This window comes from Taudactylus pleione, unplaced genomic scaffold, assembly GCF_031769625.1.
Source record: "Taudactylus pleione unplaced genomic scaffold, aTauple2 ptg000897l, whole genome shotgun sequence".
Classification (NCBI taxonomy): Eukaryota; Metazoa; Chordata; class Amphibia; order Anura; family Myobatrachidae; genus Taudactylus; species Taudactylus pleione.
The window spans coordinates 3,410,997-3,425,654 of record NW_028285298.1 but is presented as its reverse complement, the minus strand read 5'-3'; the positions used below and the strand labels follow the sequence as shown (position 1 = coordinate 3,425,654).

The window sequence follows — 14,658 nt, the reverse complement described above, 5'->3', positions numbered from 1 at the left end:
GGCATGATTTTAGGCAGCTCCTCCACCTGGAAACGATGCCGGGGGCAGCCAGTGGCAGACTTTGCTCTGTTGTAAATATTGTCCCTTTGTTAATATGTGACTGATGCTGACGATAAGCGAATTGTCATGTCCAGTGTCCTGTCTAACCTGCGCCTCTAGCAGCCCCATGCTCCACACCCACTGTTGTATCGCTTGTGCCTGGGAATTCTGCAGACCAATACAGGGCTGAAGGACTTTACTGTTTATAAAATGCAGCCAATGCTACATTCAAGATGAAATGGGTTTGGGTATGAAATGCCGACAGTCGGGATCCCGACAGGGTTAACATATGGACACTTGTTGGTCGGTATGCTAACCCCTTCCCTCTCCCTACCCTAACCTCTCCCCCTAGTGCCTAAACCTAACCACCCCCTCCCCACACCCTAACCCCCCCCTAGTGCCTGAACCTAACCACCCCCTCCCCACACACTAACCCTCCCTAGTGCCTAAACTTAACCTCCCCCTCCCCGCACCCTAACCCTCCCTAGTGCCTAAACTTAACCTCCCCCTCCCCGCACCCTAACCCCCCCTAGTGCCTAAACTTAGCCTCCCCGCACCCTAACCCTCCCCCTAGTGCCTAAAACTAACCTCCCCCTCCCTGCACCCTAACCCTCCCCCTAGTGCCTAAACCTAACCTCTCCCTCCGTGCACCCTAACCCTCCCCCTAGTGCCTAAACCTAACCCCCCCCTAGTGCCTAAACTTAGCCTCCCCCTCCCCGCACCCTAACCCTCCCTAGTGCCTAAAACTAACCCCCCCCCTAGTGCCTAAACCTAACCTCCCCCTCCTTGCGCCCTAACCCTCCCTAGTGCCTAACCCTCCCCCTACTGCCTAAACCTAACCTCCCCCTCCACGCACCCTAACCCTCCTCCTAGACCCTAACGCTCCCCCTATTTTCTATTCCTCCACCAATCCCGCTACTTACCTTTGGCACCGGGATTCTGTACGGCGTTGAGATTCCGGCGCCGGTAATGTAAGCGTCGCCATCCCGACCGCCGGGATGCCGAGCGCATCACGATGAAATACATGGGTCCAGTTTGTATGTAGAGACTGAGGGCTTTATTTACGAAGCAACGGCGCTTCGCAACTGACTGCGTGTAACGGTTTAAATTCTCCCCTGCAACGGGGCCTCTGCTTCGTACATAAAGCCCCGAGTCTTATCTGAATGCATCACATCATCATGAAGTGTTTCAAAAACTTTTGTTTTGAAACCGTTTAGCAATAAGGGGCATCAGGTGCCCTCCAGGTCTGATACCAGGATTCATAATATAAAGAATAAATTGTCAATCGTTACGTACTTAATAACACTATAACGGATACCCCCAAGACACCACTTGTATAAACCAAAGGTGAAAAGTAGGTGACTGGTGCCGGAATACAACCTTATTTCTCTTTCAAATCATCATGAAGAGAATAGAGCTTTATTAAAGGGATCGTCGATCCCTATGATGATTTTCGAGGCTGTTCTTATGGCCACTTGGGACAACGCAGCTTTGCTCCCTGAATCAGTCACCCGGTGTTAAAACAAAAACCACCCCAGCAAGCGCTAGGTATTCACCTGTGAGATCTCGGACCCATTTATAAAGTTCCGTTTCGGCAGCGTTCTGTTTATAATGTTTATCTCTCCCAATACCTGTAATGTATATACACTGGGCGCACAGCTACACTCCCAGCTGGCGGATAGCCACAAGGATCCACCCCTAGCACAAAGGCAAAGGCCTTGTCCGGCACGGAAGAGGATGGAGCAAATCACTGATCGCCAATCTGTTCATTTACAGCATGTGAGGCCCTCCAACCTTATTTAGTACCCCCCACATCACTCACCTCCAAAATCCCCCTCATTTGCAATACATGCCACTCAAACCTTCCTATTGCTCCAAAAAAAAGCACCACATGCCTGCAGGACGCCACTTGCCACAAAAGTGCCCCCCCACATGCATTCTAATACTAATGCGTGACCTCCCCACGGTTTGCAGAGGATGTCCTGTTGAGGTGCATACACACGTAACGATTTTTTAGAACGATTTAACGATAACGACGTCGTTATCGTTCAAAAAATCGTTCAATTTCTGAGTTACAACGATGAGCGATAATCGTTCAAGCACGCTCCCGTTTGAAGTTTGTCCATTTAAGACTGTCCAACTTAACGATTTTCATTAAGGGAAGGAACATTTTTCGTTCATCGTTGAAAAAAATCGTTCATTCCACTTCAAAAAATTGTTCACGTTTTCAAGGGAAAAACTGAACGAAAATCGTTAACGAAAATAGTTCATTAACAAAATCGTTACGTGTGTGCAGCATTAGTGTTGATTATAACACCCTGCACCTGACCGAACCCGTGCAGTTCCTTTTTCCTGTCTGGGGTGTCACTCTCTCTGCTCTCTGATCTGGTGCTTCTAGCACACTCTGGTCTGTATCTTAGCAGTTTGTTGCATCAGCTGAGTGTGCTAGAAGCACCAGAGCAGAGAGCGACTCCCCAGGCAGGAAAGCGAAACTGCACGGGTTGTGACATGTGCAGGGTGCTAGAATGACCACACGTGACGCTGGAGTCGGCTGCTGAATTCAGTCTTATTCTCTACTTGATAACATAGTGAGTAAGTAATAGCATGGTACAGAGCTGGGGGCCGATGGGGGCCCGCAGGCACCTGATGCCCACCACTGATATAAATAGTGAAGAACAGTTGGCTGTCTCGAGCGTCTTCCCCCATCCTCTCATTATTCCAACCGAACGGCAATGCCGGCAACTGCACAGTGATGTCAGTCGCCAATGTCTGCATCCTTATTGGTGGCTGATGACAAGTTGACCTTACAGTAGCCCCATAAACTTTCCCCACCGCCAGCTACTGTACATGTTATTCCACCAAGTTATGTATCGTGCCCCCCCAACCTCTTAGAGTGTAAGCGTGTCTACCTTCTGATTCATGCCCCTGTATGTCACTCCTATGTATCATCATCCCTGCACTGTGTAATATGCTGGCGCTGTATAATGGATAATAATCCTGATATTGTCCGTCTGCTGTAGTCCACAGTATGTGAGAAGATCATGGAGCTCCTGGGACAGAACGAGGTGGATCACAGACAGAGGAAAGTCGTCATTCTGAGCCAGGACCGGTTCTACAAGGTACTTACCCCCGAGCAGAAAGCCCGAGCGCTGAAGGGACAGTACAACTTCGATCACCCTGGTGAGTGCCGCGGTGTGTCTGCGGATCTAAGCCGCCCTTCCTGCTAATAGACCAGCTATAGTTCTGCTCGTGTTAGTTTTATGATGTAATAGAAATCGGTATCTTGTAAATCTCCATTCCGCGCTGCACAGAATTTATCGGCCCCTGCTCCAATAGAACCTACGGTCTAAATCCACACACACAGGGAGAACATACAAACTCCACACAGATAAGGCCCTGTTCAGCAGTCGAACTCATGACCCCAGTGCTGTGTGGCAGCAATGCTAACCACTGTGCACATGCTATGGAGAGTGTATTTACAATATCACTGGCACCTACACTTCACTATGTGTTTCCTAAATAGACATCATTGAGTCCACCCCTACGTACTAGTCATATTATTAAGTTACTTATATAGCACAAGATATTCCATTGCGCTTCACAAGTGGAGACCTTATAAGAACAAAACTGGGTAATAACAGACGGACATAGAGGTAGGAAGGCCCTGCTCGTAGGCTTACAATCTATAGGGCATATTATTATCCTCTTTAATCTCTATGATCATAGGATAATCAGCATTCCCGGTAACACCCGTGTCTCTCCATGTTGTCACTCTCTTCACAGACGCTTTTGATAACGATTTGATGTGTCAGACGCTGACCAGCATATTAGAGGGGCAGATAGTGGACGTCCCCACGTATGACTTTGTCACTCATTCCAGGTGAGGCCCCCGCGTTACACTCATGCGGGTGAAGGGAGCGTCGTCAAGATGCAATTTTTAATAATACTTTTATTGTTTTTTTGCTCAGCCTCTTTACCATTCGGTTCATCTGTCGTACGATCAGCGTGCACATGTTTTAGGACAAATTGTGTACTCAACCCTGAATGTTACCAATGTATCTGTCCTAATATATATACAAATAAAAAATATAGCGTTTCGTCTTCATTGTACTGTCGCTCCCTGAGGGTGGACTGCGCACCTTACTGTCCTTTACTGCACCAGGTTGTCGGAGACCACTACAGTGTATCCGGCCGACGTCTTGCTGTTCGAGGGGATTTTGGCGTTCTATAACCAAGAGATTAGGGACATGTTTCAGCTCAAGCTGTTTGTGGATACGGACTCCGACGTCAGGCTGTCCCGCAGGGGTAAGTCTCTCCTACCCTTTGTCTTCTTAGCGACTGTCTGTGAGGCCAAGGGGTAAATTAGTTCTATTAAGAAGTGATGTTGCCCATAGCAACCAATCAGATTCCAGGTATTATCTTCTAGAAGGTGCTAGATAAATGAGAAGTAGAGTCTGATTGGTTGCTATGGGCAACATCACTTCTTAATAGAACTCCCATCTTAGTAAATTTACCCCCTAATGTCATTTTCCCCATCCCCAACAGATCACTATATCCCAGTGTATGGCGCTGCTGAATTTTGTGACGCCAACTAATAAATAGTAATAATAATTAGTAAAGGTAATAGTGTGGCTCCTCACTAGTGTCACATCAGGGGAGGACTGCTTGCTTTGATAGATTTAATTATTTGTGCAAATTAATAGGCAGGAAAAACTTTGCATATGTAATTATGATTTTAGTTTTATGTTATGTATGCTTTATGTTTTCTTTTGAAATAATTAAATGTTTTCCAAAGGAATTTATTATTTTGCAGGGAAGGGGTTGTACCTTAACCACCGTATAATATGCTACATGGCTAGAGGTTATCTTAGTGTTAGTGTGTATTTATTATTACTAATGCTACATGTAAGCTACTCACAGGGGTGTTTTGTCTCCCAGTTCTGCGGGACATGAAGCGGGGGAGAGACCTGGAGCAGATTCTCTCGCAGTACACCACCTTCGTCAAACCAGCATTCGAGGAGTTCTCTCTCCCGGTAACTTTGTCTATATACTTGCCTGTTACCTTCTGTTTCTGCCCTTGCGTGTCCCCCCCCCTCCTCTGTACACCCTTCCCTACAGCTGGCCACAGATCTGCCCCTTCGTGTCCCACTCTCCCCTATAACTGACTACGGATCTGCCCCAGCATGTCCCACCCTCCCCTATCACTGGCTACGGATCTGCCCCAGCGTGTCCCACACTCCCCTATAACTGGCCATAGATCTGCCCCAGCGTGTCCCACCCTCCCCTATCACTGGCTACGGATCTGCCCCTGCGTGTCCCACCCTCCCCTATAAGTGGCCACAGATCTGCCCCTGCCTGTCCCACACTCCCTTATAATTGGCCACAGATCTGCCCCTGCGTGTCCCATCCTCCCCTATTACTAGCTACGGATCTGCCCCAGCGTGTCCCACACTCCCCTATAACTGGCCATAGATCTGCCCCAGCGTGTCCCACACTCCCCTATAACTGGCTACGGATCTGCCCCTGCGTGTCTCGCCTTCCCCTATAATTGAGGGGTAGATCCGTAGCCAGTGTCCCACCCTCCCCTATAATTGGCTACGAATCTACCCCACCGTGTCCCACCCTCCATTGTCCACCCTTCCCTACAACAGGCCACAAGCATTATGTATTAGATTATGCTAGCAAATGATTGGATTTCCATGTTCCCTCACTAGCATACATCTCTAACGTACAGGACTGGAAATGAGTTTTATAGACGTCACATTATATGTAACTTTTACGTAATTTTATGGGGTGTAGTATAAGAGATAAGGCGCATACACACACACAGATTTTTTGAACGATTATCGTTAACGATATTGTTTAAAAATGTGTTCACTTTCTGAGTTAAAACGATTATCGTTCATGCGCATTCACGTTTGTAGTTCAGTCAGACGATTTTCAGTAAGGGAATAAGCAAAAATCGTTTGTAGTTAAAAAAATAAAAGTAAAAAAAAAATCGTTCATTACATATTAGTAAATGAACGATTTTAGTAAACTATTTTCGTTAATTTTTCCCTTGAAAAAAAAAATGAACGAAAATCGTTTACTAAAATCGTTCATTTACTAAATCGTTCTGTGTGTATGTATGCAGCTATAGACAGTAATTAGATGGACACCAGATGTTAGACAGGGAAAAAAGTTAAAACACAAACAAAAGTCAGACACACTAAAGTTCGACAGGTACAAATCGTCGACAGGGTCAAAAGTTCGACATGAAAATGGTTGACACAAAAATGGTCGACCATTTTTTTTTTCTTTCGTATTTTAGCCTAATCTTCACCCTAAACCTCCCCTTGGTGCCTAACCCTAACCATGGTGGTAAGTGCCTAACCCTAACCGTCCAGTAAGTGACTAACCCTGACCCTAAAAAAAAAAAAGTGTCGACCATTGTTGTGTCGATCTTTTGTACCTGACTATCTTTTGTACCTGTCCAACTTTAGTGTGTCTGACTATTGACGGTCTAACATCTGGTGTCCATCTAGACATTGTCTAACTAATTACTGTCTATCTATAGTCCGGAACCCAATTTTATGGTCTCTCACTTTCATAAAATATCCCCTTTAGAATTCAACTGTGTTGCATGAAGTATGAAAGGAAAACACACATCCGTACAGATAGCCTCTGTTCTTTGTTCTCACGTGTTTGATTATAATATCATTTTCCCGAGGGGCCACAGGAGCAGTGGGTTATGTGCTGGAACCCGATGGTATGTTGTGAGATCTGCGCCCGTGCAGGTCTCGTTCTGCGAGATCGCTCCCAGTGCCTCGGGCTCCGCAGCCTGATTTGACATGCCGCCGACTTTTGGGGGCGAAGCGCAGGTCAGCGACAAGCAGCGTTACAGAGAACGGCCTCGTGTTGAGGGCAATGGCTGTGTCCTTGGACGCAGCAGCGTATCATAGAAGCCGACAGGAGGCGTCTAATTACACAAGACGCCACCTGCGTCATTAGCATGTTATGAAACGGCCGCTGCGTACAAGGATATGCGTCCATCGCGGAATTAGGCCCATAGCCCGCTATTACGGCATCACGCCCTCACTGAACATAGCCTACGGGCGAGAGCCCTGTCATCCGCGAGCGGAAATGGGAGCGAGTTGTAAAAAGCGTGGCATCCCCTCACTTCCTGTGTGTCTGATAGCATGGGCGCTAATCACGTGTCCCTTTGGTTATTAATAATGCCTCTTATTTTGTTGTAGATGAGTTTTATAAGTAATCTGAGCTTCTTATGTTTGTATTTGTAGACTAAGAAGTATGCGGACGTCATCATTCCGCGCGGAGTGGATAATATGGGTGAGTTGCTGCTTCCTGCAGGCGCTCAGCTAGGGGCTATCCTGAAAGTGGTGTCTCTATAGTTCCCAACTAAACATCGATGTTTTTCTTGTGATGGTAGTGTTTTTACCATTCGATAGCCACATTCCGATGTTTGTCGCCATCAAATGGTACTGATTCGATGGTGTTGTGACTGTTACTTTTGTAAAAAAAAAAAAAATCTTTAATGCTGAGAGGTACGCTGTCCCTGGCTGCAGCTTTTCGAATCGGGCATCTTGTCCCAGATGCCGCTCTAGGCCCCGCCCCCTATCCCACCCCATCTCACGCCTAGTTCCTTCCCCTGCCAGCCGCGCTATAGGACTATTGTGCATGCGCAAATCAAATAATTTAGTTTTTTTTCATCGCATGGTTACTTACCATCACATCGCAAGTTTTGATGGTGGAAGCCCAGCCATCATTTGATAGTGGGCTTCCGATGTCCATCCCTATTCCCAACTAGGGGCAGTAGGCCAGCGTCAACTGGAGAACTCCATGAGGAGTGGTTGTCCACATTCAGATGACCGAAAAGTATTAGCTTGTTCATAACCTCTCGCAAACTTACTAAATACACTGCCTAGATCAAAGGTAAGCAAATTGTGGAACTACACATTCCAGCATTCCCTGCCATAGTTTTAGCATGCGTTATCAGCAAAGCATGCTGAGATGTGTTATTCCACAGCAGGTGGAGTGCCATAGGTTGTCTATCCCTGCCCTAGACACTGCTTCTGAACGGTTATATATAATCAGGCAGTTTGTTCTTATTTACCTGGGGTAGAAGCTTTCTGCATTGGATGTACAGGAGGAAACCCCCCCTCTCCCCCCTTAAGCTTGTATACATTGGGATATGCATACATGTAAACATGTGGATTATTGATACCTATGGTTAATGCATCCTTAATGCCCATTGGCACACGATCAAACTAATGAAGGACTATTGTCTGCCTGCACTGAGAATGTGTATAGCGTAGGGATTAATGATCATATTGGTCTGTCCCTGACTGCAGCCATAACGCACTGGAGTTATATGGAGCTAAGCTGTTCTAGAGTCATTGTCTTTTTCATTAATGTGCTGCGGATAGCTGTGTTCTCATTCACTCAATCCAGCCGTAACTGTGAATACTTGTGGGGTTACAGCTGAAGTTGGGGAAATGGGCGTCATTGGGCACATCCTGGAGAAGCTTATATAAGCCTGGTCAAATAGTAAAGGACTAAGGGCCTGATTCAGAGCCGGACGCAATTAGCGCTCGCTCGTCCAGAAAATAGGGGTGGCTATTCAAATGAACCATTCGCTCTTTGCGGTCTGTTCACGCCTCTAGGTCTGAACGAGCGAACAAAACTTGCGGTCGTTTTTTTGGAAACTACGCCCCCTGGCCGCTCGCATCCTACGTCATGTCCGCTATTTATTAGATTAATCGAGTACATCGACCAGCATATGAACTGCTCGCTATTCTTGTGGTTGGTTTTTGCTACCACAATCTTGCGAGCAGTTCTGGCTATAAAACAACCCAGTGACGTGGTCAATGACGCTGCTGTTTTAATTATGCACACCCATAAAACGCCCGTTTTGACCTTTAAGCACGCCTGCGTTCTGATCTCCACTCCCCTTTTTCAAGCACCTTCCCCTGTTACCACCCACATCCGCCTCCTCCTGTCACTAAAATTATCAGGCATTCGCTATTTTGCGAGCACATGAATTTCGACCGCACTGACTGGTTCGCGCATGCGTATAACGATCTGTACGCATGCGCAGTTGGGCAAACATTGCTCGGAGCGAATGAGAGGCCGCTTACGAGCGGCTCTGAATCAGGCCCTAAAGGTGAACAGTGAGGAGGGATCCATCAACTTGCTGAGCAATGACCATGAAGAGATGATGTGACATGTACATCCAGTAAAGGTCCACTAGGGGGCAGCGGCGGACGCAGTTCATGCGCGGCCAAGTGCGAAAACCTGCAAATGTCACCTTGAGCATTCCTCGTGTGCGCTTCCGTGCAATGCCCACTTTGCGTATCTCAGCTGCGCTGGTGGATCACGTGAATCCACCAGTAACGCACCATTGGTCGCAACCACGACTCCTCGAGCAGCTCCTGCCTGGCGCACGGCCTCCCTTGTAACGGTTTCTGAAATCGGCCACTGTGGCACAGCGAAAGAGAACGCAGCCGCATGCCGTAACACCCCCATGCCGCCTCCTCTTTTTGCAATCACGTTAGGTCACCTCCCAGTCTCCACCCTGAATCGCGGACGGCCGTCTAAAGTCATAGCGATGTCGTACACAAATGCGTAGTATGCCATTGCACACATTGGTTCTCACATGCGCTGTTGAAGCTTTCTACACTTTTTGCGTTCTACATTAACAAACCGTTTACATTTGGCTCCTCCCCTTCTTATGCTCAGTTTTCTTTAAGTGCCAAATGAAGTACTCGTAAGGATGGCCATAAAAGCCCTAATCATCGATGGTGCCATCGGTGCTTAGCATTGATGGTTTCACCCATTTATGGACTGCTCTGTGACAGTTTCCCCCCTGCGCCACAGAAAACCTAATCGATTCCCCTGTGCCATCGATAGCAGAGAACCATCAGAGCTCAGTCATCGATGGCAAACCTTCAAAAGGTCATCCCTAAGCCGATGATCCTTGTACTGGTGTGGATCCGCCTGATTGTTTTTTGTTTTTTTCCATTGTCTCAAGAGAGTCTCATTTGGGCAGAGTATGAGGGTGCTAGGGAAGTATTCACAGTTACAGGACCCTACCTGCACCTTGAGAGGTCTCCGGTCGTACCTGCCACAGCTATCGGTTGATGGGCCATTCACAAAACCGGTCGTTTTCCATCCTTAGAGGAAGGGAGGCTGGGCTAGCGGCGTTTGTGTCTCAACACTCCTCGCTCGGTAGGTGGGGGGCACAGGGAGACTGCCAGGAATAGTCTGGCTCTCCTATCATGGTAGCCCAAGTGGGGGGAGTGAGCCCTGGTTCTCCTCCCCGAGGTACTCTTCCCTGCTGGTTAAGCCCACTAAAGTATTCCCACCTCAGACACCCTTGGGGTTGCTTCCATAATCTACCGAAACATATCTCTCCTGTGACAAAATAAAGAAAGACAATCTGGCTGATCCACAACCGGACAAGAAGCACCAGCTCCATTGGGCGCCTAGGAAAACCTGAGCATGAAGGCACCCGGGGTATAGAGGGGGGAATAGCCAAGTATACGCTGTTTATTAGTGATAAAGTGCCTGGCTCCTCCGGCCACTAGATATATACCCCAGCGTTCCAGTAATCCCCCATTGAAAGGCGGAGAACAGCGTTTTACGGCGAGCACGAATATCCCACTATAAATAATGCTGCTTCTTAATACAACACCTGTACTGTTACTGTCTTTCAAGAACAAAACAATAAACTCCTGGTTTTCTGGTCTCTCCCCCCAGTTGCCATTAACCTGATTGTGCAGCACATCCAGGACATTCTGAACGGAGACCTCTGCAAGTGGCAGCGAGGGTCTGTGAATGGCCGGTCACAGAAGCGGACCTTGCCGGGACAGGGGGAATCCGCAGGGGTGCTGCTGCCCGGCAAACGCACCCACCTGGAATCCAGCAGTCGGCCACACTGAGCTCTGGTTCTATCTCCATCGATTATCTTTCCTCTCATGTTGGATCCATTGTTCCCCTGCCAGCGTTGGCAAGATCTGACTCCTTCCTGTCTGTCTGTTGCAGCTACGAGGTATGGGAAGCCGGGGGGAGGTTACAGGCCATATGGTAATTCCATAAAGCATCTAATTTTTGTATCTCTCGCTAGTTCTGTAAATATCCTTTTATTTTTACATGTTGAGTACAGAAGATAATAGAAGGAAAAGGGTTTATTTATGATATAACACGGGACATAGATCCCAAAGATTGGGGGAATTTACCTCTAATGTAGAATCATGTAATTAGTCTCCTCCAGTACCCAAAACTAGCAGTGTTTTTAATCCTACAGAATATCGGTGTTTTAACCTCACAAGGACCAGGGTTATTCTGTATCTCAGGAACCGGATCCATTTGCACCGGCTTGCACAGTCGGGGGTACTGGGAAAGGGGATTTGTTTTTAACCCCACCTAGGAATAAAGTGCCCATTAATTTTTAGGTTTAGAATAGAGGATTATAAAATTGCCCCCTAGTAAGAAGGGGATAGGACAATCCCTGTACATAGTGATGCAGGATCGCATAGGGCACTTGAGGGAGTAGAGGAATGCACTGCTCATGTATGCATAGGGCACTTGAGGGAGTAGAGGAATGCACTGCTCATGTATGCAAGATCTACACGTCATTCCCAGATCTCAGAGAGGGATGTTTTTCCTACAGAGTAACAATTTTCCCTGAGGTTTGGCCAAATAGGCTTTATACGGGAAGAGCCTGTGCCGTGTCGCATGAAGTCAGCAAATATAGAATATAATCTACCTACCTTTACATCCAAATAGAATCGTTTAGAAAGAATTATCTTGCCTATATGGGAGGGCATGTTGACGTGTCCATTTGTTCTTCCACTTACACGATAGTGATGCTGCTCATATTATTAAATGTTTGTCAAATAAAATGACTGAACCCTGCCATTTATTATTGGAAAGCCTTCTTAATTCCCCTTGTATAAATGCCGTTTATGGAGGGTGTCCTGCAAGTACAGTAGAAACAGCGACCCCTACAGGCTGAACAAAAACACACCATCCCATACTCTAGAGAAGCTACTTTCAGTTCCCTTTAAGTGGCAGCTTATCCAATAATATCAGATGTAGAGTTCAGTTGTGTTATTTTTATGGTTATGTGAAGGTTAAACCTGTCTTTTAAAGCAGGGATTGGGAACCTCATGCCCGGGGGCCGTATAAGGCCCCCGGAATCATTTGTCCTTGTCCTCTGAGCTTTTTTCTGCTAGCCTCATCTGGCTATCAGGGTGCCTAGAATGGCACCCAGCAGCCAGAATCTAAGCAGCAGGGCCACCTGGAGCTTCCTTAGGACACTTCAGATGGTTACACCGCTGCCCTTACAGCTCCCTGGAGCATCCTCAGGATGCTCCAGGCATTGCTGTTATCACTGTCGATTGTAGCCCCGTCCCCGTGTGACATCACATGGAGAGGGCGTGGCCTGCACCGGGCCCACAAATAAATGTTATATATATCAAAATGGCCCTCGGCAGAAAAAAGGTTCCCCACCCCTGTTTAAAGGGTGAGGCGGAAAGCGATGCGGTCACATACACAGATTGGGGAGAGCTGCATCCTTTTCCGTGGGAGTGCGGCCTATCCATTCCCTGTGAACCAGTGGCGGCAAGAGCTGCAGTGTGTAGTGATGTCACTGGGTCCTTGTATAATCTCAGCTCCCCCTGGTGGGCTCTGTGTGTATGTGTAGGCAGTGGGTGCTCTGTGAGAAGACTGTTCTCATACACCTGCTGGCATGGGTGGTAGAGAAGTGATGGGACATTATATGTATTTATTTGCCCTGGTAGCTGACAAGATATGGTTTGTGTGAATATTCATGTTTGTATAAGCTATTGCGCATTTACAGTGGACTTTTAACTAAAGGCAAGACGCAACATGAGCGCATTGGGAATGGCTGTAGGTTCTAGCCCTGGTTAGGCCACTCTCCGCCAGGGCATACATCGGGTGCTTTGCCTGGCACTATCTTATTTATAGCAATAGATTTAATTCCTGCATCACTTGCAGCAAACAAGAAGCGTTATGAAGGTTGTACCCACCAACCAAGTACCTAGACTGTACAGGGGATGGCCACTGTGCCCTCATTAGCCAAGCATGGGTGACAACTCTTAAAATTATTGGGGGTGCTCACATCACATCCACCATGTGACTCAAATGCTTATGCATAGACATGACAGTGGGCAGCTCAGATATTTGGGGCACCCACAGAGCTGGCTCCTTTTCAGCCAACTACCCACATGGTGGGGACGCTCCCTCCTCCAGGCACTTCTGATCCAGAGGGCAGGGACCAGCACAGTGCACCATGGGCTCTACATGATGCACGTAATCAATCCCAGAGTGCTGTCCTGCAAATATGGTGGCTAACACCCATATGTATAGCCACGTAATGCTTACTTGCCGCAGTAGTGGTAACGTTCTAACCATAATACCGGCTTTGCTTAGATTTACAATATGGACACAGCTGGCTTAGATGAAGCTAGTACACTGAAATCACTGCTGTATATAAATTCACTTTATACAGTAATTGTCTTTTATGTTAGCACTTTACTTTAGCTTAGGCTTGGGGTAACCTGTGGATCTTCAGCTAACTTAGCCCAGGGCATGCTGGGAGTTGTAGTTTTATAGCAGCTAAAAAAAAAAAGCCACCAGTTTCCCAGTCTGCTTTAATGGAAATGGTCAGTAGGACTGAACATGAGTCACGACTTGTCTGCACTTTTCTATCCATCAAGTGGATTTATCTCTAGCTTTCATGGTGAATAATTCAAACAGTTTCCATAGTTCTTGCCCTATACATGCATTGGATTAAATGCTGTAGTCTGGTGGTTCTCAACTAACCCCCCCAACCGGTCATGTTTTCAGGATTTCTGCATGTGGGATAATTACCAACCCAGCAAAATAGATCAATTCACCTGGGCATGATTAGAAATCCAGAAAACATGACCCCGGAGGAGGGGACTTGAGGACTGGAGTTAAAAACCCTTGTGTAGGCAATACGCTAAGGAATATAGTTAGTAGCACGTTTCAGTAGACTGACAATAGTTGTGCATAGTTTGAACCTGTTGTCTCGGTATAATTATAATGTATCTCACTGCATCCTATCGGAATAATAAATTGTGTTGGTCAACCAGCAGCTCCTCGGTATCCATTTCTTTTTAAAGACTGTTATATTCTCATATCTCTGTTTGAAATATTTTATATTGGTAGAAATGTTAATAAACCAGGGATCCTTTCCGGCAGGATTCATATCGCCTCCGTACTAAACAGTATTCTGATCATTTTCTGTTTACTAAGCTTGTCTGATGCATTTGTAAGTCTGACACATTGCACTTCAATCATTGTCATTAAAATGGAAAACATTTTACAAAAATAGTGTTGTTTCATCATTAAAGCGCCGTTCTTATGTGATCAGTCTCGTCCAGCCCTAAAAACAGCAGCAATCGGGAGAATGCAGTGATGTCGCTCTAGTACTGGCCTGGTCTACCGGTGGCTCTCCCGCTGTTGTGAAACTACAAGTCCCAGCAAGCTTAAACAGCTGATCAATTTAACGGTATGCTGGGACCTGAAGTTTCACAACAGCTGGAGAGCCACAGGTCTGCTCTAGTACTA

The 14,658-nt window shown here is 46.9% G+C and overlaps 1 protein-coding gene across 2 annotated transcripts in view; it reads left to right on the top strand.

Moving 5' to 3' along the window:
* Positions 1-14,419, top strand: part of UCK1 (uridine-cytidine kinase 1) — a 32,290-nt gene extending 17,871 nt beyond the window's left edge. For both annotated transcript variants that reach the window (XM_088459165.1, XM_088459164.1), the window contains exons 2-7: positions 3,060-3,219; positions 3,823-3,919; positions 4,202-4,344; positions 4,978-5,072; positions 7,320-7,368; positions 10,798-14,419. In XM_088459165.1, coding sequence (XP_088315291.1) covers positions 3,060-3,219; positions 3,823-3,919; positions 4,202-4,344; positions 4,978-5,072; positions 7,320-7,368; positions 10,798-10,979 — 726 coding nt within the window. In that variant the 3' untranslated portion in view covers positions 10,980-14,419. The remainder of the gene's footprint in view (positions 1-3,059; positions 3,220-3,822; positions 3,920-4,201; positions 4,345-4,977; positions 5,073-7,319; positions 7,369-10,797) is intronic.
* The last annotated feature ends 239 nt before the right edge of the window (positions 14,420-14,658 follow it).